Source organism: Trachemys scripta, chromosome 8, assembly GCF_013100865.1.
Source record: "Trachemys scripta elegans isolate TJP31775 chromosome 8, CAS_Tse_1.0, whole genome shotgun sequence".
In the NCBI taxonomy this organism is placed as follows: Eukaryota; Metazoa; Chordata; order Testudines; family Emydidae; genus Trachemys; species Trachemys scripta.
Window position 1 is genome coordinate 89,050,129 of NC_048305.1, and position 22,378 is coordinate 89,072,506.

The 22,378-nt window shown below is 43.0% G+C and overlaps 1 protein-coding gene across 5 annotated transcripts; it reads right to left on the reverse strand.

Moving 5' to 3' along the window:
• Positions 1–460: 460 nt before the first annotated feature.
• LOC117881670 (methylcrotonoyl-CoA carboxylase beta chain, mitochondrial-like) lies at positions 461–22,321 on the reverse strand. Of its 5 annotated transcripts, none has more exons than XM_034779227.1 (13): positions 22,193–22,321; positions 19,884–20,222; positions 18,003–18,199; positions 15,624–15,802; positions 14,184–14,264; positions 11,941–12,119; positions 10,213–10,405; positions 8,987–9,078; positions 6,383–6,539; positions 4,568–4,690; positions 3,431–3,579; positions 2,665–2,746; positions 461–960 (listed from the first exon to the last, which is right to left on the reverse strand). In XM_034779227.1, exons 2-13 carry the CDS (start codon positions 20,216–20,218, stop codon positions 877–879), a joined length of 1,851 nt encoding a protein of 616 aa, XP_034635118.1. In that variant the 5' UTR covers positions 20,219–20,222; positions 22,193–22,321; the 3' UTR covers positions 461–876. The 5 variants fall into 5 exon arrangements, with proteins under 5 accessions (XP_034635118.1, XP_034635119.1, XP_034635120.1 ...); XM_034779228.1 differs by lacking the exon at positions 22,193–22,321 and adding an exon at positions 21,904–22,007; XM_034779229.1 differs by lacking the exon at positions 22,193–22,321 and adding an exon at positions 21,803–21,825.
• Between the last annotated feature and the right edge of the window lie 57 nt (positions 22,322–22,378).

Here is a 22,378-nt window from a genome sequence, read left to right on the forward strand (position 1 = left end):
GCAGAGGTGCAGAGGGGGGTGCGGCTTGGGATTAGGAAGGGGGACGGGGGGGATCAAGGCTGGGGCAGGGGGTTGGGGCATGGGAGGGGGTCAGGCTCTGGTTAGCGCTTTCCTCAAGCAGCTCCTGGAAGCAGCAGCATGTCTCCACTCCAGCTCCTACATGGAGGCGTGACCAGGCAGCTCCCATTGGCCACAGTTCCCGGCCAATGGGAGCTCTGGAGATGGTGCTTGGGGCTGGGGCACGTGGACCCCCTGGCTGCCCCTATGTGTAGGAGCCTCCGACCCTGCTCCCCAGCTGGAGCGGGGCAAGCTCTGGACCCTGCTCCCCAGTGGGAGCTCTAGGGCCGGATTAAAAACGTCTGAGGGGCCAGATGCGGCCCTTGGGCTGTAGTTTGCCCACCCCTAGTATAGTGACTTTAAAGCAAATATCCAGGGAAGAATAAATCCTTTATTTTTCATATCAGCTTCCACTCAATTTTTATTAATTTTCATTGTTTTTCTATTGTAGACTGAGAAACTACAGCTTGCTCTTACATTTCATATACAAAGTGTGAATGTTAATAACCCAAGAATCGTTTTTGCACAAAGAGGAGTTTGCTTCATTACACAGACTGTGTCAAGATCCAAAAGTTTATTAATTGCATTTTCTTTTTTCTTTTCATACAGTGTAAGTTTCAAATTTGCTAGCGCAACAGGGATCAAAATACAAACTTAATCCAAATAGCCTGAAATCTAAGCTTCCTTTTTGTATACTGACAGTTTCTAGAACTAATTCAAGTTATATTAAAGGTATCAAACTGTTAGAAAATCACTTCCATTTAAAAAATTGTATGTTGGCATTCTTAAAAACCCAATTATTTGCAAATGGCAGTTTGATTACAGTCTGATAACGGGGTAGTGTTGCAGAGATGCGATCTGGTACTTCTGCTGTTTCATAATTGTTAAGCACTGTGCAATCACCTGATGAAAAAGAAAACAGGATAAGCAATTAATCCTCCAGAAACTGCGAATACTAGAAGTTACATTATGTTTAGAAACTCAGATAATGCTTTTGTTTTTATCTCTTTCGTAGAACAATTGATGCTTAAAAAGATGAACTGTAAAAACTAACATATGCACACACAGAAGAAAAATAGACATTAGAGCAATATTTTGCTGGGGGAAGGAAGAGGGAGAAATGTCCTTGGGAGATCAATAGACAGTGTGGAGCAAACAGATGTCACTCTACTTTAGGCAACTGTGAAGAAAGAATATTAATTTGACGTAACTAATGACAAAAGTATACATTTTTGATTATTAAACTATCTTGCTCCACCCCTTTTGTTTGACTAATATACAATATTCATTTCCCTGATCATCCAACCCAAATGTCATTACAACTCTGCACTACTGGTATTCCCAATTGCACAGAAGAACTGACTATCCTGCTCCCTTTCTCAAGGCTTAATCTTTTAGAAAATCATTTTTCTTGGTCTCCCATGGATCAATATCTTGTCCAGTTTTTGTCTTGAAAAATAAGATCCTTTCATTTTTCAATTTTAAAGTAAGGAAATCACAATTTCTATATTAGAATGTGATTGATTTTTCTTGTTCTAAATATACTGATTTATAGGGACTCGGATCATGTTTGGCATAGTTTGATATAGAAAGACTCTTTCCCTAGAACTTTCCCAAAGTTCGCTACATATTTTTGTCTTGTTTATTGAAATATTGAATTTTTTCTCTTGTCTATTGGTCCTGCTTTAATAGTGAACACCCCACTACTAATAGAGCACATTACCACAGAAAGGCCTATTAGTCAGGCTTAGATGTGAGCACACATTTCTCTATTTAGGTTGATATCTGCAACTAAGAGTGAGAACTGGGGTAAGAGGCAACATGGTATAGTAAAAAGACTGCTCAGAATTGCAAGGAAAATGAACTTTGGTGTCCCAGTGAAATTGCTTGGGAAAGTATGGATAGCTCCCTGATTACTGTGCATTTTTCTTTCCAAATTTAATTTCTAGACAGATATATTTATAGATGTCTGTGAGCTCAAATATGTGAAAGATACATCATTCTCCCATAAACAGAGTTTCCACAAAATGCCAAAGAAAATATTAAAAATCACTTATACGGTGCCATAAATATACATTAGTGGGACAAGATCCTTGCCCTAAAGGGCTTGCTGTGTCAAAGTATAGAGTACACTAGGCTCTTAAAGAAATATTTATTAATAAATAATAAGACAAGACAAAGGACAAGTGTCCAGGTAATATAGATAGTGAGGAGGCACACAGGGAAGCAGTGAGTTTTAAGGAAGGATCTGCATAAGTGGATGCACAGCAGGTAAGAACAGGAAGACCATTCCAAGAATAAGGGGCAAATTAGAAGCCAAGAGTAGAAGAAAGAGAAATGCAGCACAAGGAGAAAGGATTGTGAAGAATTTAGGGATTGAGGAATTAAAAAAAAAAAGTGGAGATGTAGGTGTAGACTAGATTATATAGGAAACTTCAAGGAGACTGAAGCCAATTAAGGAATTCAAGGAGGTTCCATAATCAAAGCAACCAGAATGGAAGAGGACTGCAATGGGACCATTTTGGATAGATTGGCAGGGAGAGAAAAGGTGAGAAGAACCTGAATGATTTATGTGGAATGTGCATTTAATGTAAGGAAAAAGCCTACCTTCCTAGAATTCTGTGGCAATATTATGCCATCATCCCAGAGTCGAGCAGAGGAGTGAAATGCACTGCTTTCTTCATCTAGCCTAGATAAGAGAGTATTTCAGAAGCTTTAAAACTCCAGAATAGGAAATTCATTGGATAAGTCAAAGCAGAGAAACAGAAGCATAAGTGACTAAGGCACAAATCCTACTCTGGGATGCATGTGTGAAGCTACCATAGAAATCAGTGCATGTCCAGTACATATGTAAGGACAGAATTTGACCCCTAAGCCATCTTGCAGAAAGACAGTAATTCCACATGCAAAGGAAATATGCCAGGTTTCTACTTAATATAAAACCATGTTTTATAACTAACACTGATATTTGTTTGTTAGATTTTCATCAATGTTCAAGGCAATGCACTGGCTTTTTTTTTTCTTTTTCTTTTTTTTTAAGTAGATCTGCTTTGGTTGGTGAGATATTTAGCAGGTGTGTTGGTCTGGAAGAGAACAAAACTAAAAAAGTGAAATTAATTTAATCATAACCATAATTAAGGGGCTAAGTATCAGAGGGGTAGCCATGTTAGTCTGAATCTGTAAAAAGCAACAGAGGGTCCTGTGGCACCTTTAACAGAAGTATTGGAGCATAAGCTTTCGTGGGTGAATGCCCACTTCATCAGACTTACGTGAGCATTCACCCACGAAAGCTTATGCTCCAATACTTCTGTTAGTCTTAAAGGTGCCACAGGACCCTCTGTTGATAATTAAGGGGGTTATTTTCAATACTTACTTTTCTTTTAGATGCTTTAACTCTGAGTCATCTCCTGTGCAGTCGTCATCCCTAGCCTGTGGGAATGTGAAAATATGTCTTGAATCCACAAGGGCAACTCTTGCATTAGGCCACAGGAACAGGAAATTTGGATCAAATGACCTCCCACACTTAAAAATAAATAAATAAATAAGTGAGACACACTATTCACTCTCCAGGAGCTTAACAACTAAAACGAGCCATTTACATAGGATGATGCAGTCAGGTCCCTGAAGAACAAAATGTAATGACTTTTTAAGGTGTGTATATTCCCCTTTGGTACATGATCCTATCAGACTTAAACCAATTCTTTCAAGTCTTTAGAGGGATTAATTAAAACACTCAACATATTAAACTGAATTAATCACATTCCCTGCAATAATGTGCGACTTTAAAGGTATGAACCAAAATGACAAGTTTTAGCATGTTCTGTGTTTGCTTAATTTTTCTGTTGTATTTTTTAAAATGTCTTTGTTTATATCTACATATAAAAAGGCATTTTATATATATATATATATATTAATTAATTAATTAATTTCTGGCCTAAATACCTAATGGTGAATATTAGTTTGTCAAGTCTAACATGGATACATGCATTTGTTTCCGTTATAAACGTTCAAGTCATGGAGTATATAACTACTAAAGGACCTGGCTCGAGGTGGTGTTGAACACCTTAAACTCTCATTGGCTTCAATTAGAGTTCAGGTCATTCAGCAGCTTACAGGATGTGAGTTGGCTGATCCGTATGTAGCTGTGTTTATACACATCCTTAACTGTAAGTGTCTGAGTAGTCCCCATTGTCTATGCTATTTTTTTTCTTATACGTCTAATTTCCAATGCCAAGAAACATATGACCCTTGATCATTGAGACTAGTAAGCTTCAGCTGAGGAACAAGAGCAGCGTTTGATCCTTAGTGTGAGCAGTTTCAGAGAATTAATTTTCAGAGCTTTCACCCCCAGCTTTCACAGATAGGGACCAAACTTACTAGAGTTACTTTATGAAGCAGCTCTTATTTTAAAAATGATTACAATAATGAATGGAATTACATGTGCCAATGGCAGACTGAACCAGAGGGAAACCTATGACAAGTCAAATATTATCCAACGTATTAACCATACCATGGCATAACTTTCATTCCCGTAACAGCCACCAATTACAAGGGTTATCTTGGGCACAGCAGCACAAGCAACTGCAGCCATCATGGAGGCCTGTGCCTTTAATCTATTGGTGTGATCCTCTGCCTGAAATTAAAATACAGATGAAGTCAGTGTAGTTCTTAAATATTTTTTCTAGATTCCCTTCACCCCAAGCAAACTTATAAAGCATCTGAGGATTTCTTTGTATAAAATTTGAAGTGATCAATGTTTTCAGAACAAGTAAATCAGGAAGAGCATATGCATATAGCATATGCCATAAAACTATCAATCAGTGAAATAGTTATAGCCTGTGTTGGTTACGCAGCACTGCTCTGCTACATAAGCCCTGGAGTGACTTTGGCTCTCTCTAGGCTAGTAAAGCTCAGATCCACTGCGGCTGTACCAGGCTTGATCTCAAATGCTAGGGGCATATAGGAAGAGTAGGGCTAGGGAAGAAACAGGTGCACAGAGAGAGGAGTTCTCTGCTCACAGAACCTAGGGCTAAGCCTACCCTGATGTTCTCTGTGGCCTTGGACAAGTAACTCTCTGCCTCGGTTTCTCCATCTGTACAATAGAGATAATACTTAGTTACCTTCTTGATAAGGCTGCTGTGAGAACTGACTAGTTAATATTTTGAGATGAAAAGCACGGAGTGCTAGGTTTTACTACTAGCAGTGAAGGCTGGACACCCTGCCACCCCAGGTAAATGGATAGTGTTGCTAAAGAAAGAGAATGTGGATGAGTGTAATAATAAGGGGAAATGGTGACCCTAGAGCAGAGGTGGGCAAACTATGGCCCGCGGGCCACATCTAGCCCGTGGGACCATTCTGTCTGGCCCCTGAGCTCCTGGCCCGGGAGCCTAGCCCCCGTCCCGTCCCCCGAAGTCTCAGCCACCCCATCACCGGCGCCATACTCTGGGCAGTGGGGCTGTGAGCTCCTGGGGCAGCGCAGCTGCAGAGCCCGGCCAGTGCTGTGCAATGCGTGGCTGGCTCAAGCCGTGCGGCGCAGCTGCCTGTCCTGGTGCAGCCACGCCGCCAGCCACCAGTGCTCCAGGCAGTGGAAAGAGGGCAGGGCCGGGGGAGGTTGGATAGAGGGCAGGGGAGTTTGGAGTGGTGGTCAGGGGCGGTCAGGGGTGGATAGGGGTCGGGGTGGTCAGAGGGCGGGGAACAGGGGGGTTGAATGGGGGCAGGGCTTCTGGGGGTGGTCAGGGAGAAGGGGTGGTTGGATGGGGCAGGGGTCCCGGGGGGGGACCAGTCAGGAAGGAGAGGAGGGGTTGAATGGGGTGGCAGGAGGCAGTCAGGGGTGGAGGTTCCGGGGGCACTCAGGGAGTGGGGTGGAGGGATGGATGGGGCAGGGGTCCCGGGGAGGCAGTCAGGAAGGGGGAGGGGGTGTTGGATGGGGAGGTGGGGGGCAATTAGGGGCGGAGGGACGTTAGGGGCGAGGGTCCGGGGGTGGTCAGGGGACAGAGAGCAGGGGGAGTGGATGGGGCAGGGGGGGCAGTCAGGGGCGAGAAGCAGGGGGGGGCGGGCCACCCCTGGCTATTTGGGGAGGCACAGCCTCCTCTAACCAGCCCTCCATAAAATTTCTGAAACCCTCAGGCCAAAAAGTTTGCCCGCCCCTGCCCTAGAGTGTAGGTCTAAGAATAAAATGCCTAAGAACCTACTTGGTTTTATCAAAACGAATAAGTTTGAAACAAAGATTGCGATTCATAACAAATAGCAACTTTGTCAACGTGAAAAAATGAGTCGGGACAAGAACTGGGAACTACCTTCTCATTCTTGAATTACGGTACCATACCTGTGAGAGACTTGTTGGTTCTGGTGCATGTGGAGCAGTATTCTGGAGAAACAGGATGGGAATGCGTCGCTGACTACACAGCTGTACAAAGTGGCTGCCCTTTAGAGAAGCATCATGAGTCAGCTGACCATTGTTAGCCACTATCCCAACCAGGTGTCTAACAAAACACACATAGGAACACTTTCATTTTTGTAGATTGAGATTGGTAAAAGTGTTGTTTGTAGTAAACTAACAAAAATAACATCCATATGTACTAGCATCAGTCCTATAGAAGCATCTTCAAGAGAGACTCAAAATAATACATAAATTGCACTTGCATGCTGCCTTCATTCGAGGCTCTCAAAGTGCTTTACTAACATGGAGTGTGCAACATCCCTATGGAGCAGGGTAGTGTCATACCCATTTAACAGATAAATACACTTAGGCTACGTCCTCACTATGGGGGGGGGGTTCGATTTAAGATACGCAAATTCAGCTACGCGAATAGCGTAGCTGAATTCGACGTATCCGAGCCAACTTACCCCGCTGTGAGGACTGCGGCAAATCGACCTCCGCGGCTCCCCTGTCGACGGTGTTTACTCCTACCTGCACTGGTGGAGGTCAGGGATCGATTGTTGCGTCCCGACGAGACGCGATAATTCGATCCCCAAAAGATCGATTTCTACCCGCTGATTCAGGCGGGTAGTGAAGACGTAGCCATGGATGAAGTACAGAAATGTTAAGTGATTTCCTTAAGGTCACGGTGAAATAGTGGACAGAGCTATGAATGCAACCCAGGAGTCCTGACTCTCTTCCTCATCACTTAGTGTGACATACAATGTGTCTCTAGTTAACATCCAATGTTCAATATTTACACTTGAAAAAAAAATTTTGAAAAGCTTTTTTATTTCTGAACAGTTTCTTTAAAAAAAAAAAATCCAAGTAATGTTTATGTCAAACAAAACATGTCAAATATTCTTCCTCTATAAAATGTCTTTCAAAACCACAAATTTTAATCAGGATCAACATTTCTGATGCCTAAGGTTCAACTTTACAGAGGCCTGCCATGTATGTTTGTGCTTCCAAATAAACAAGATCACAAGTAAGTACTTACTGAATGTTTCCGATAACTTAACACGGTCCGTTTTAGCACATACTGATGATTTAAGCAACAGATCACAAAGAGTCTAACATAAACGAGAGGCGACTCTTGGTGCTCTAACTGAAAGCCCTGTTTTCATGCAGAGCTGGTCGCTTTGGAAACGCTTGAAAATAGATTAAAAATTCATTTACTACCACTTTCTCCTTCCCCACATCCAATCTATATTGTTTAGTTAACAATGACTTGCTTCATTAAATGTCCTAAATGCTAGCCCAAAAATGCTGCTTAATGGGGTTAGGACTTTGGGGCTCTACATGGTAAAAAACGAAGGACCAGTTTAAATGGCAAAGCTTCAATTCTTGTTGCCAGAAAAAAGGATCAGGCTGTGATTATTATTTCTTTGTAGTTTATTCATGAGCAAATCCTACTCAGATTCTGAAGGATAAACTGTGCAGCTAAAAGAAAAACAAACATGTTTTACAATGCATGCTGTACCTTCTGCAGTGATAATGGACATTCTGTACTATGCTGCACACTCACCTGCAAGTCTATGCTTAAACTAGGTTTCTAGTTTATTATGAAAATTACACTTGTCAAAGCTGTGATTTGTTTAGAGCAGGGAGTCTGAATAAGAAATTCACCAGGACACATAAGGCCAGTAAATACTAGGAACTCTAAAGATGGCTGCTTATGAATGGTCTCAGCTTGACAAACTCTCAAACTGCTAATGGAGCAAGCAACATATACTTGCCCAATATACTCAACTGTATAATCTGTCTTTTCAGCATAATGGAATGTGTACCTCAAATATTCATCTTGTCTCAGAGGAAAATCAATTAACCTGACCGTTCAGCAGAGTAGCATGCTATATCAATTCTAGCAAAATGATTTATCTTCTGGCCCTGTTTAATGATTAACTTAACATTTATTAAGGAGAAAGGGACTATCATACTAGAGGTTACTCTGACTCACAAAATGGGCCTAAAATATTTATTTTCATCTTTTCAAGATTGTGAGTGGATTCAGTGCTGGTAAAATGTGCCAGAGTAACAGCCCTAGAGGATGAAGTGATTTCTTATCCACTGAAGTGGCACAGTACAGGAACTGGCAATGCAAGCTCACTCACACTGCCTCACCCATATACCTCAGCCCTGCTCTACATGGGCCACTTTGAGAGGTTCAGTCTCCAAGCCTGTTCACTGCTTAATGAATCTGCTGAGACTGCCAGCAAAGTACCACCTGGGTACTGGACTGAATCACCAACTCATTTCACATAGGCCACAAAACAGCCATCATCTTGTAATGGTTCTCAGCCACTACTGACCCGGTCAAGTCTGAATTCAGAATCTAGAGGTAAAATGTTAGGCTAACTAGAGCTATCTTATTATCAATCACTTGAACCATCCAGAACTCTAACTTAAGGTGTTTGTTTTTTAATTGGACATACTACACGACCTAATAATGATACAAAAGCTTCTTAACCAAAAGAATGAATTTTTTATAATATCCTCTTGCAGTCTTACCCTTCCATATGGGCAAATCCTGTTACTAATGTTGTTCCATATTCAGCTTTGAATTCCTGGAACCTGCTTCCATCTATCAGACGGCTCAAAATCTACAAGGAAATTACTGGTTTTCAACAGAAACTTAAATGAAGATCGGATGTCTTTCTAAACTTACGCTCCGTCCAACCAGAAATTACAGCCAGTGCTATTCAGAAGCTCAGAGTAGATCATAATAGTCCTTCAGGCTTTAAAAATCTTTTAAATCTAAAAATATGCAATGAGCATGAAAACAAACTTTTGTTAGTACTTGATTACCTGCTACTCGGAAACAATCTTTAAACTTGGCCTCTAAAAAGTTTGTGAACGGTCATTCACATGAACAAAAACCCACATTTGCACAAGCAAAAAAAGGCTTTTTTGAGTGCAATTACCTGGTTTGTGTGCACAAGTAACTCTGCACTAAACCACACGTGCTCATAAATTTTTCAGGTGTATTCTAAGAGGACCATTTCAAAATGAAGCTGAGACCCCTGAATCGTTAGAATTTACTGCTGGCAAAAGATGCAGGACTAATATCCCTGGAGACCAAAATCATCTGTATATCCACAGACCACCTATAACATGAGAAGTGATAGTCCAAGTTTTCCCACACTGCCCCACTAATGTGCCTGATCTGAAGGGACCACCAAAGGATGGGAGGGAGTCAGACTCCTTAATTCACTCGTTCCTTGGCCTCTCAACTGAGACTACCGGCAAGGGTGCAAGTTAGTGCCAATTGTAGGAGTGGTTTCTGTGATGTGTAGCTTTGTCTACTGGGAAATGGACAATGAGCACCAAAACCATTTTCCATAGATTTGCAGTTCCTTAAATTAGCCACAAAGATGCAAAGCACACCGATTCTGAAGCACTCCAAGCTTCTACACGCCTCGGTATGTGGGAGTAGTAGTACTTCCAGAATTATTTGGTGCAGTTACTCTACTCTCTACAGAGTGTTTCACTTTTTGTTTTTTTACACAACCATGAGGAACCTTTCCCATTACACTTTGAAATGTATTCAAAACAGAAAGAGGAGCTGACGTAGTAGTCAGGTCCTTGGCAACAATAATATCCAACACTGAGTATTTCATGTGATTTAGGATTCCCAAATGAATCCTCCAAAGAAAGGATGTTTTCTTTAATATGCAGATACTGGATTAAGCAGACACCTAAAAATTGTGAACTACTGTAGCATTTGTCCTCCTTACCAGTTTTATATGTAGAGTATAGCTATAACCTCGTGGTGCAAGCCCAAGGAGCTCTTCAGCACTGTACAGAGGATCATCATACTCCAACGTTTCCTCTGGTGGAAGTTCATAATTTAGCGTCAAGATAATATTTCTAACACATTCATACGCTTCCTTTTCTGAAGATGCAAAATGGTCAACACAGCCACTGACTCTGAGGGACAAAGACATTTTAGAAATACACGATAAAAATGAAAGTTCAGAACATCAAATTACATTAATGAAAAATTAAGGACTGATGCTAACCCCAGATTAAAGGGGGGGAAATCATTTCTATTATCTGCACTGTGGATCTTCCAGACTCATTCGGGACTTTGTGCATTTTTGTTCTTGCTTCAGGTGCAGATCTCTCATGTAAGTCAATGCAAGTTGTGTGCCTGGAACAACTGCAGTCTAAACAACAAAAGATCCGGAGAGGAGAAAAATTCTCTCTTTATTTCTTTGGTGATTAACCATATTAAAGAAAAAGCTTTTATACTCATCTTCAATATATTTCGGATACAACATTTGAAATGATAAAGAGAAAAATAATTTTTGTAATCTCTTTACACCAGCAGCATTTCAGGACTGGAAATAAAGAAACCAACTTTTCATATACTGCACGGTCCCATTTATCTGAATGGCACTGGGATCCCCAAAACCTTCAGATTAACCTTTGTTCAATCACAGCATCCAGCCCAGCAGGCTCTGGAGTAGAGTTTCTGAGTCTGCCAAGCCAGGGAGCAGTGGAGATGTTTATAGTGCAGAGCACAGAAGACAGAACCCACCTCTCCTCCTAGCTGGAACTGCAAAACATTCTTTTGGCAACTACAGCAATTTCTTACATGGAAAAATAATAAGGAAGTGTTTAGATACTTGGAATGGTCCTGCTAGAGTCTCTAGTCCCTTCAGATCACATTTCCTCTTAGGCAGCAAGGATTACTAGTAGAGGCAGAAAAGCTGGCTCCTTGTTTCCAGCTGTTTTTACAAGCATCCAGCTTCTTTCTTGCAATGAAATACTTTAATGCCTCCAAATTAGGTACTGATCTGGCCCCCATTATCATAATATCTCAGTGCCTCACAAATTTTAAATGCGTTTATCCTCATGACACCCCTGCAAGATGGGGAACTGAGGCACAGAGACTAACTGATTTGCACAAGATCACACAGGAAATCTGTGGCAGAGCAGGGAAGTGAACCCTGGTTTCCCTAGTCCCAGGTTAGCACTCTAATTACTGGACCATCCTGCCTTTCTGCTGATGTAAATAAATCAATAGCTTTCTTCCTCCTCAGATACTGTGTGATGGTAAGTTCCAATTATGGGCCTAATCCTGGAGTCTCTACTGAACTTCTAATGAAGTCAAGTGTGTAAGGTCTGAGGAGCAGGCCCTGAAATGGAGAGATTGTTTGAGCACAAATAGTAAAATAAGAAATTAAAAGAATTATAACAATACTTAGCTCTTATACACTTACGTTACATTATATGTTTGATGGGTTCTTTTTAAAATGAATGTATCTCTAGCACTATCGCACTCCCATGTATATGCAAAAAGGCTCTTTAAAGTCACTCACATATAATTTCTAATGTGTTTTCAAGGCATACTTCCTATCTTTAGAATCAGACAGTGTCCTGTCACTGCAGACATCAGGCATATCTTTTGTTACTAAATATATTATTTGAGCCCCATTTTTTATAAACATTGTACCTACTTAGAATGCATACTGGCTCCTCCTAGGTCCTCAGGAGAGATATCTTCTCCTGTGGCAGCTTTAACCAAAGGGGGTCCAGCAAGAAACATACTACCAATTTTGTCTACAATCACAGTTTCCTCTGCCATGGTGGGAACGTAGGCACCCCCAGCTGTACAAGAACCACACACCACTGCCACCTAGGGGACAAAGAAAGACATTTGTGTAAGGAGAATGCTTGGGCAATGACTGAAGAGCGCAGCCTCCCTCTGCCCTTGTGCCTGCAGGGATCAGGTGTCACCAGCCTGTGGCTGCACAGGAAGCACTCTGCAGCCCCACTGTCACAGCCCAGCTCCTTCACCCCAATGACAGCAAAGCTACAGGGAGCTCCCTGTGCTGTCTCAGGGCCAGTGACACCCAATCCCTGCAGGCTCAAGGTGTGGGGCAGGCTACTGACCTGAAAAGGCAGAGCAGAAACCTTTGTCCAGGGCTGCAAGGAGGAGGAGGAGTCCCCAGCAGCAGGAGAGGCCACCCTGTGCAGGAGCCACTAAGCCACAGGGTGGCCTTCCCTGTGGCTGGGAACTTGTTCTCTTCACAGCCCTGACTAGGGGGATGTGTGTGGGGGTGTCTCTGCTCTGCCCTACCAGGACAGCAGCCTTTCCCACACCTTGTGCCTGCAGGGTCAGGCATCACCAGTCCCTCGGCCATGCAGGGAGCCCTCTGCAGCCCCCATTCTCATGGCCCCGCTCACTCACTCACCACTCAGGAGCATGGCAGGCATGCCTGGGCAAGAGCTGTTCAGCAGCACCCCACAACTGGGGGCTCATCCTCCTCCTCAGAGTCCAGGCCTGCAGCCTTCCCTGCATCTTGTGCCTGGTCTCTTGGGCCCTTCAGCCATGCTGGGAGCCCCCCTGCCACTCACTGTCAGCACTGGGAGCCTCTCTGCCAGCACTGCCTTAAGCCTACCCCCAACCCTATCCCCCTTAATTTCCACCGACTGGTAAACAGATAAAATCAGCAAAAAGTGAGATTTTACTAAGCTGTTCTATAAGAGTGTTAGCCTCATTATCACTATGTACTACTCGGAAATAATTTTCACCGTCTACAATGATGGATTATGGCCAATCTGAGCCTCTTACTCCAATGGAATCCCTACACTTTTGGGCATTTCACTCTCTTGCCCATCCGTGGTGTGAAGGGACCAGCTCTGCTACCATCTCTGTGTGACTTTAGAGTTAAACTCTCTTTCCTCAGTTTCCCCATCTATAAAATGGAGATAATACCGCCTCTGAATTTATTATTGTTTGCAAAGTACTTTAAAACCTCCAGATGGAAAAGGCTATAGAAATATGATAAGTATAATGATGATAAATTTTAAGTTTTAGGCAGCCATCCTTGAAAGCCTCGTCACCTAAAAATGAATTGTGAGTCAGATGCACCCCCATCTAGCTAACTAGGAAGAAGTTCCAGAACCCCATCTTTAGGAATAGGGCACCAGCAGTTTCCTTGGTCCAGAAAAGCTCTAATTACCTCCTACTAGCTGCCAAATCCTCTGAGCACTCCGTCCTTCACCTGCCATATTGTTTCGCATACCCCACAAGCACCCCACTCACTTATACACTCCCAGTGATTAGAATCCCAACCCTCAATCAGCTGTCAACACCCAGATTTGGGACCCCATATTTTGGTTGACCTAGGTCTCCTTTAGCCTTAGGCCATCCCCACTAATCCATACTTAATCACCCCCGCTGCCCTCAAGAACTTCATAGCGTAACTCTCAGCTTTGAAACAACTAGATTCCTTAGAACCACAGATACAAATCTAATCATTGTCAACCACTGTCAACACAACCTTCCAATACAGATAGAGTAAAGTGCATGGCAGTCAGTTTGTGTGTGTCAGGCCCTGTCCTTTCTGCATGGACATTAAGGAGCAAATGGTGCTTTTCCTAAGATCAGGGATTTGCTCTGGTGTCCTTGGCCAAAATTTCCCTTTGCCCATTCCAAAAGAGAACTGCATTTCAGCGTTGCTATACAGAGTTTGTTAAGCACTTTTGGGATCCTTCAGGCTGAAATGTGATATTTATACTATATAAATTTCCCTTTTGATTTTTTCCCCTCAACATACACAAACCTAGATGTTATAAAGTATTTTTACATAGCTGAGTGTTAGTTCTAGAAGCTATATTACTGAAGGTAAAACATTTTCCATAAATCCATTAACCACGTGTGCTATCTTTATAAAGATCCAATATGACATTGTACCTGAGGGATTTTCATAGCAGACATTATTGCCTCATTGTAGAATACTCGGCCACCATGAGATTGGTCTGGAAAGAGTTCTGCCTGATAACGCAGAGAAAAGACACCGGTTTTACCAGAGAGTTTCAATATTATTTTAAAAAGCCAACACTTTGCCTTTAGTTTTGACAAACAAAAAAGCAAACAAGTTGTACAGCATATCTGATTCACAGGGGACCACTGTTAGGAATCATAATGTATAACTTTCAGGTACTGTTTTATTCTCTATTGTATGTACTGCCCACCTGAAACTCAATTCAACAAAAATAACCATGCCCTTCTGTGCTGTACAAGGCAGAGAGAAGTCACAGATCTTGTTGGCTTTGTGAAAGGGCAATCTATTCAAACTCAAGGGCAGCTGATTCAAATTCAAGGACAGTGGGGGCACAGAAGCCATCTCTCTTTAGATACATGGGCACAGACTGAAAACCAGGGAATAGGAGAGCTCATGTTCATTCTAGATTTCTGAAATGAATTCAGAGAGTTTCTTTTTTGTCCTTTGTTTTCAATGCAATTTCTGGATTCAGAATTAAACTTGACGCTGCTTTAATCACACACAGCTCCTGCTGACTCAGTAACAGGCTCAGTGATGGTTACTGTCTACAAAGCTTTGCTTTCTGTTTGAGATGGCGCAGCTTTAGCTTTTCAGCAGAAGTCACGTGTACTAGGAGTACTCATATTCTCTGCAGAAACTTGAATTCTATGCAGTGAAAATGACCTCTGCAAACCCTCTTCCTCATATTACAGCAAGGAGAAAAAGTCTCCATTTTATTTTTAAGGAGCCTATTTATCATCAATTTTCCCTGCATTATTAATACAAACTTTATATTAAAATACTTTGTCTTTGCAAAACTTTTTCATACTGAAAATACAAACTGAAAACACTGAAGACCAAGGGGATCGTCACTTGAGCTCCCAGTGTTTGCTGAGTCCACAATTTGTTCCCATGTAGAGACTCGAGTTTCTAAATATTGATCATGTTGGCTTCACTTAGATGCAAGATCAGTCAGAATGACTTCCACTGTCCTGGATGTTAGAAACATCTCCTAGACTCTGATTTGATTGCAGAGTTCAAGTAGAGTATAATTTGGACAAAAGTTAAAGTCAGCCAGCCAAAAAAAGCATAATGAGATTCACTTCTAGAAATTGCAGGCAGTCCTCGGACTTACGACAGAATAGGTTCCTGAAAATGGCGTCGTAAGTCGGAACGTCATAACTTGAAACCGCAATCCACTACACTGTGGGACAGAGCATCGTAAAGTCAAAACCGAATCAGGGTGTCAATTCAGAAATGTCATAAGTGCTGTTCATTGTAAGTCGAATGTCATAAAGTCGAGGACTGCCTGTAATCTGATGCAGATAAAAAATGGCTATTTTCATACAATGTGCCCTTTCCAATATTACCTGTAGTGGTAGGAATGCTCCCCCGCTGTCAACTAGATATATCGATAAAAGTCTGTTTTGAATTGCTATTTGTTGAGCTCTTAGCTGTTTCTTCACTGAAATGGGATAAATGGTCCCGCCTTTAACTGTTGCGTCATTTGCCATAAAGACACACCAGACACCACAGATCTTTCCAATTCCTGAAACAGAGCCCACAGACATTTATCAAGGACTCTGTAATAACCCAAGTGTAGACCTTTTGCAACAGTTCCATACACTAAACAAAGAAGCCAAAGTGCATGTTATTCTTTTCAGTATTAGCAGCATGTCAGTAAGACTTTCTACAGCATTTACCCCTATGCCAATGATCCACACATACTGTATGGAGGAGACACCTCCTACTCTGTACCCTTACAATGTGGTCTTATTTTGAAAAATGAGAGTGAAGGCTAATGGCATTGTACAGATGAAAACAATGTGACCTGGAACATCTTTGCTACTGACATTACATGAGGAAAGAACCCAGCTCTCCAGATGAGTGTGCAAGAAGGCAATTAGGGGGAAAAAAATCTGCGTAAAAACTGAGAAAATCTGATAAAGAACCCAGTGAGACAATAAATATGGAATTTCATTATGCCATTCTTCCAGGTGCTTTTCATCACAGAACTGCACTTTCAAATACAACAAGGCAAATTATTTTATCAGAAGGCATTCACTCAGCCCTGAACTGATGATCCCCAAGCATTCATCTTGTTTCAGTCCCTTTTCATTTAAAAGAGTATGTGCTTGCTCACCACCCTTCCAAAAGTGGGTCATTTAAGTTTTTATAGAAGAAAATTCCCAATGGAGAGGGCCAACATAATACCCTAAGTACAGGATGACTGGATTCTTTAAGGGGGAGCAGGGTCCAATGCACCTGTAACTAGTTAGCTACCACACAACTAGACTTAAGAGAAAGCACCTGCAGCCTAGGGAGAAACAGAAAGGGCAGGTAAGAATTGCCTGAGAACAAATGGCAGGAACACCCTGAGGAAAAGCTGCTGAAGACCTGAAAGACAGCAGTAACTTTTTGCTGCTGGTGATGTGTACTGAGGAGAACTGACTAGAGCTGGGGAATCCTGCCAAGATATAGGAAAGCTTGTGCACAGGCCCCTAGAAATGAGGGTACGAACCAGCTTAGTCGGTGCGAAAAGTGAGTGAAGCAATTCTTGGTACACACAAGTGGGTGGCCTTGAGAGTGGAGATCCAGTACAGGGGCAAAAGGAACTGGGACAGAGAGGCTAATGATTCTTAGGGGGGTGAGCTGGAACATTGACTTTTGAACAGTTGCTACTTTGTTTTATTTCAGGGTTTTCAGAGGAACTGTTTTCACTATGAAGGGGTCTGTGAGCTGTGGCACTTTACATAAATAAAAGGGTTTGAATTTGCCACTGAGAGATCTATGGGTGGATGGAGGGAAACCTGAGCGGGTTGTGCTTGTACTAATGAGGATGGCTATAGGTAGGGTGCCCATGACAAGGTTTCCCTGTAACAGCACTGAACAAAGGGCTTGTGAACGCAGGGGCTTGTGTGGGCCCTCTGAATTGGGTGAATTTCACTTTAAGTGAATACTTATTTATAGAGCATGAAAGTAACCTCTGACACTTTTTGGGTGGTCATAGCAGCAGCAAAGAGATGCCTGAGTCCAATAGTGATACACAGGCATAATTGGTCATGCATTCTGAATATCTACTGGAAAGAACCCAAATATCAAGTTGGTAGTTTGAGAACAGCTCACTAATGAAAGCCACAGTTCCTGTGTTAATCACTCAGTGGCTCAAGCGCCCTCAATTTGATGGGGCAGCCCTTAGTTAAAGTGTTTGCGATGTCATATTTAACCTTTTGAGACAGAAATCAGTCACTGCTGTAACTAGGACAAAATATTAAACCAATAATATAGCACATTCAACACAAGCCCCAGTATAGAGGGAGTTCCAGCAGTGGGCAGGATGGGGTATCTCCATAGTACATGCCATTACAGAGATTCTAAGCAGTCCAGCAACCCATAATCAGCCCTTGGAGAACTGCTGTAAATCAGAGCACTATCAGCACTATTCCAGTTTATGTCCGGGGTCATACTGCCCCCCAACCAGTCCAGATTCTGGACGGTTTAAAAACATCCATTCCCTTCTTCCCCTGGGCTGTGCCTCACACAGGTATGGCACAGAACTGGACTCTCAACCTCAATCTATCTTTATGATTGCTAAAAGGAACCAGAGAGCAATGAACATATTCAGTTTAAGAGCTCATAATCTATTAATTATATTCAGATTTATTAACAATTAAACAAAAAGCATAACCCCTTACTATACATGCAATGATTTTTCGCATTACACCAACTATAGAGGCCACAAAGCTTACCAGTGAGGCATCCAGCTGCAGGGACATCACCATATGGCAAATCAAACCCTGCAAAAGGGGACAGCTCAAGAAAAGTTTCATCATCGAGAAGCATTCTTAGGCGTTCACGAACAAGCAACTTCTTGTTCCTTTGGGTATGACGCAAGATTGCACTCTCTCCACCTCCTTTACTGACCTTGCAAAGCAACTCTGAATATCTGATTTCAAAAACAAAGCTTCATTTAATGAAAAATAGTTATTATCTTTTAGTAAGTTAATATGGTACTTAAATAAACTACCCAGCTGTCACACCAATGTTTGACAATTAGGTTAAACTATCACTTTTGGATTATGTTTCTGGAAGTTATTTTCAGTTAATTACTATATTATAATTTAGTTCACTGCAACCAAATTAAGCAAGGGAGACAAAAAAAGCTCCGATATTTTATAGGAATGAGACATTTCAGTTTGATTCTTCACAAGTTAAATTTCCCAAGCCGAAAAAAAGACAGTTTAGAAAACAGTCAAAATAAATTCTGTTTATGGCTTTTGTTCATAGTTACTGGAACTTATTAAAGCTATAATCTTTTCCTTGGTATTCCCATATACATCCAATGTTAAATATTTTAAACTATTTATGGGATCCAATTACCATCTGTATAGACAGCTCAATCTATGCAGTACTAAGAAGTGACTGAGCAGTTACTGACTGTCACAGCTGAAGCATCTGATCCTGAGAGATATCGAGCACTTGCTGATTAGAATTTTCACTGCAGAGCAAATATTGATGATCAGTTTACCAACCTTAATTCAGTTTTTGGCAAGCCTTACTTTTTGAGTTCTGCTACTCTAGAAAAAAGAACCATTCATTAGCTTCTTCTCTGGCTCCCCTCAACAAGTGTTAAAAACAGCTTATCCATTGGCACAGACAGGAAAAAACTCATGTCCAACTCCATTGCGGAAAGAATGTTTTACACTAAGTGAACACCGCAGCATTGTACTTTCACAAAACTAAATCTGACTAGTCTAATTTTGTCTGAGAAGCGCAGTATAAATAAGAAACAGAATAAATGATTAACAGTAAATTTGCTTTTTGAAATCATCTCAGTTTAAAAGTTAAGTAAAACGTTTTTTAAATATATATTTTCAACTCCAAGTTCCATTTTTAACCAAAAGCATTGTTTGACCAAACAATATATGAACGATTCTGTAGATTATTCACTATTTTTACTGTGGTTTCCCGCAAGGTAAGTACCGGTATTCAAGTTAAAATGCCTCATGAGAAAAAGCAAAGAATTGTAAGTAACTATTTAAATACCACCACAGGGAGGCACCATATCTTTTACATAGTTTTGCTTTTGCTTAGGGAGCATACTTCTGAGTAAAGATCTTTGAATTGTTGCCATATGATCCTTAAGGACAAATACATAAAAGAAATGAATCACTTTCCTCCTTTTATCAGTGAATCACGACTAATTGAGATAACTGTCATCTACTATTTCACTGGAGTTTTGAAAATGTATGAGTCACCACCATCTTTGCATTAAAAATTAAATACAAGGCAAATTTTATGACTTTCTAGAAAATTACTTTTTAGTAATATATGCAAAATAATACACCATGGCTAAATGTTTTAAATTTGGGTGCCTAACACTGGAGACCTCAATTGATATTTAGGCAACTACATAAGTGGGTTGACATTTGGAAGAGCTAAGCAAACACCTTGCAAATAGCCTGTATCCAGAAGCCCCAGCAAAAGAACCATTTAAGGTGGCAAAAAAAACTGCTAAAAATCTTAATTTCTATATTTTTTTAAAATTAGCTATCTATAGGCTACTGCATGTATAGTCAAGTCTGTATACATACTAACGTTGCCAAATGATTACAAAAATGGCCAATTACCTTTGAATACAAGCCTCACTATTCCTTAAGTTTTCTTCAAACACATGTTCACATACAGAAGGGATACTTCCATCTAAAACAGGGAAAGTTTTTTTATACTGTCCGTATCTTGCTTTGTTACTTACAAAACAATGGGGAAACATGTTACATGTCAATGTGGGGACAGTCTTTTTCAGAACCTGGCAGAGACTATTTCGTAGTGTCCATATTGTCTGTCTGTTTTTGCAGAAGTCCTTATAATGTCTTATGAATAAAGGAGTTACGGTTTGGATTCTTGAAGACATGAAGCTAGGAGAAAGTCTCCAGAGTGAGCATGAAGTGATATTGTTCCACATGGCCCTAAGAATTAAAGGAGAAACAGCTTTTTATTTCCAGAATTCAAATTCACAGATCTCTCAATTAAAAGGGTGAAAACTAACAAGCAGACCACATTACATGACACAATCGTCAAATGCCGAGCCTGGAAAATCTAAATTCAAGTTATTTTTGATCTATTTAACATTTCTTACTAGTGAACTAAATGCTCAATGAATAGTAAACTATTTTTAGAGTTACAGAGTATCCCTAGCTCCTAAAAGACTACTGTTGAAACTATAGGTGTTGGGCATCTCTGAAAATCAGGCTCCAAGAACTGTGCTAATGATCAGTGACAAAGTTGGCGGCACCCCGCAAGCGACTGCAAACGTTCACCCCCACTTACAGAGCAGCATTCAGTTATTAACAAGCGGGTAGGTGTGAGAGTTACATTGTTTATACACCAGTAACAACACCTATTGGGCTTCAGGAAGTGGGGGAACCCACTGCTAAAGGGTCTCCCCACAGCCTAAGGGGGGGATCCACAGGGCCTGAAACTCAAATAATTACAGGGGACAACCAATGTAAAAACAGGGACAGGAGTGCAGTCAAAGGGTCAAAAGAAGGGAACCTGACGGGGACACTGAGCAGAGAACCCCGGACAGCACCCACTGCTCCTCAAAGGTGTCAAGGGAGCCAGTGGACGCCACCCAGAGGAACTCTGCCCGGATACGTGAACGGACAGAGGACCGGAAACAGGCCCCACAGTCACAGGTGCCTCCATCGGCCAACCTCCTCTCCCTGGTTTTATAAATGGCCAGTTTATCCAGGGCCAAGAGGAAGTTGACCAGGAAGTCCCGTGACTTAGTGGGGCCATGGATAGGGAGTGCGTAAATGAGACGGTGAGGGGAAAAGTGCAACCAAAAACACAACATACTATTGGTGAGGAGCCGCTGTAGGGTCTGCAACCTGGCGCACTCCAAATAAACGTGAGCCAGGGTCTCCCTCACACCGCAGAAAGGACAGGTGTCCGGGACAGAGGTAAACCGCGCCAAGTACACGCCCGTGCTCACGGCCCCACGAAGGAGCCGCCAGCTGATATCCCCGGTGCGCCTCGGGACCAAGGTGGAATATAGGCTGGCCCATTGGGGCTTCTCACCCTCAACAAGTGGTAGGAGGTCCCGCCACTTTGTATCGGGGCAAGACAGGAGGGTGAGGAACAACAGGGTGTGAGCTAGCACTGCTCCACACTAGGGGCCTGCTTTTTTAACATGTCTTTTACATACTTTATTGCCTGTTCTGATCCTTCCCTGGGGAGCACCTGACTCTAGCCCCTACCAGAGGGGCTAGATGGACCCTTGGTCCGACCCCCTATGGCCGTTCATCTGTGGCTCCCACCCCATAAAGCTGACCCGGCCCATTGTACAGCTGGGAGCTGCCCCACCACACAGGAAGTCTGAGCAATGCAGGGAACTGACCCAGCCTTGAGCAACCACCCCGCCCCCACGGCGGCTCTGCCGGGTGCCCAGCGCCCCGGAAATCGGCCGCAGCAGAAGCCGGGCCTGAATTCTGGGCGCGGGAAGCGCTAGCGCGGCCGGGCTGGGGCAGGCGCGTACCCGCGGCACCTGCTCTGCTCTCCCCCAGCAGCGCACAGAGGCTGCCCGGCGGGGAAGGGAGCCGAGCCGAGCCGGGCCGGGCGCCGTGACGGGGCGGCCGGAGAACGCACCGCGGGGAGCCCACGGACCCTCTCACGGGCCCCTGGGCGCAGCGAGCTCGGAGCCAGGCTCTGAGAGGCAGCGGGACCCGGCCATGCCCAGCTTCGCCCCGCGACCTTCGACCTCTAACCCGCCCCCAGCAAAGCTTCGCTCCGAGCGAAAGTCCCAGCGCCGCGTCCGGTCCGGGCGGGCCCTACCGCCCCTCCCCCCACAGGCCCCGTCCCTCGGCCGCTCAGCGGGGCTCGGCACTCCTCGCCCCTCCCCCCGCCGCCTTCGGGAGCTCGCGCCTGGGCCTCCTACCTCTGCCGACCCAAACTATTGCCCCCCAGCCCGCCCCGCGAGCCCCAGACAGCGACTCCGGAGTCTCCGGGATCTCCCCGGGGCGTGCACACGCCAGTCACTGCCAGGATCCCGCCCCTGTGTCTGCTCGCGCTGTCCTCCGGGGGGTGGGGTCATAGCTGGTCAGCTGTGGGGCATAGGCCCTGT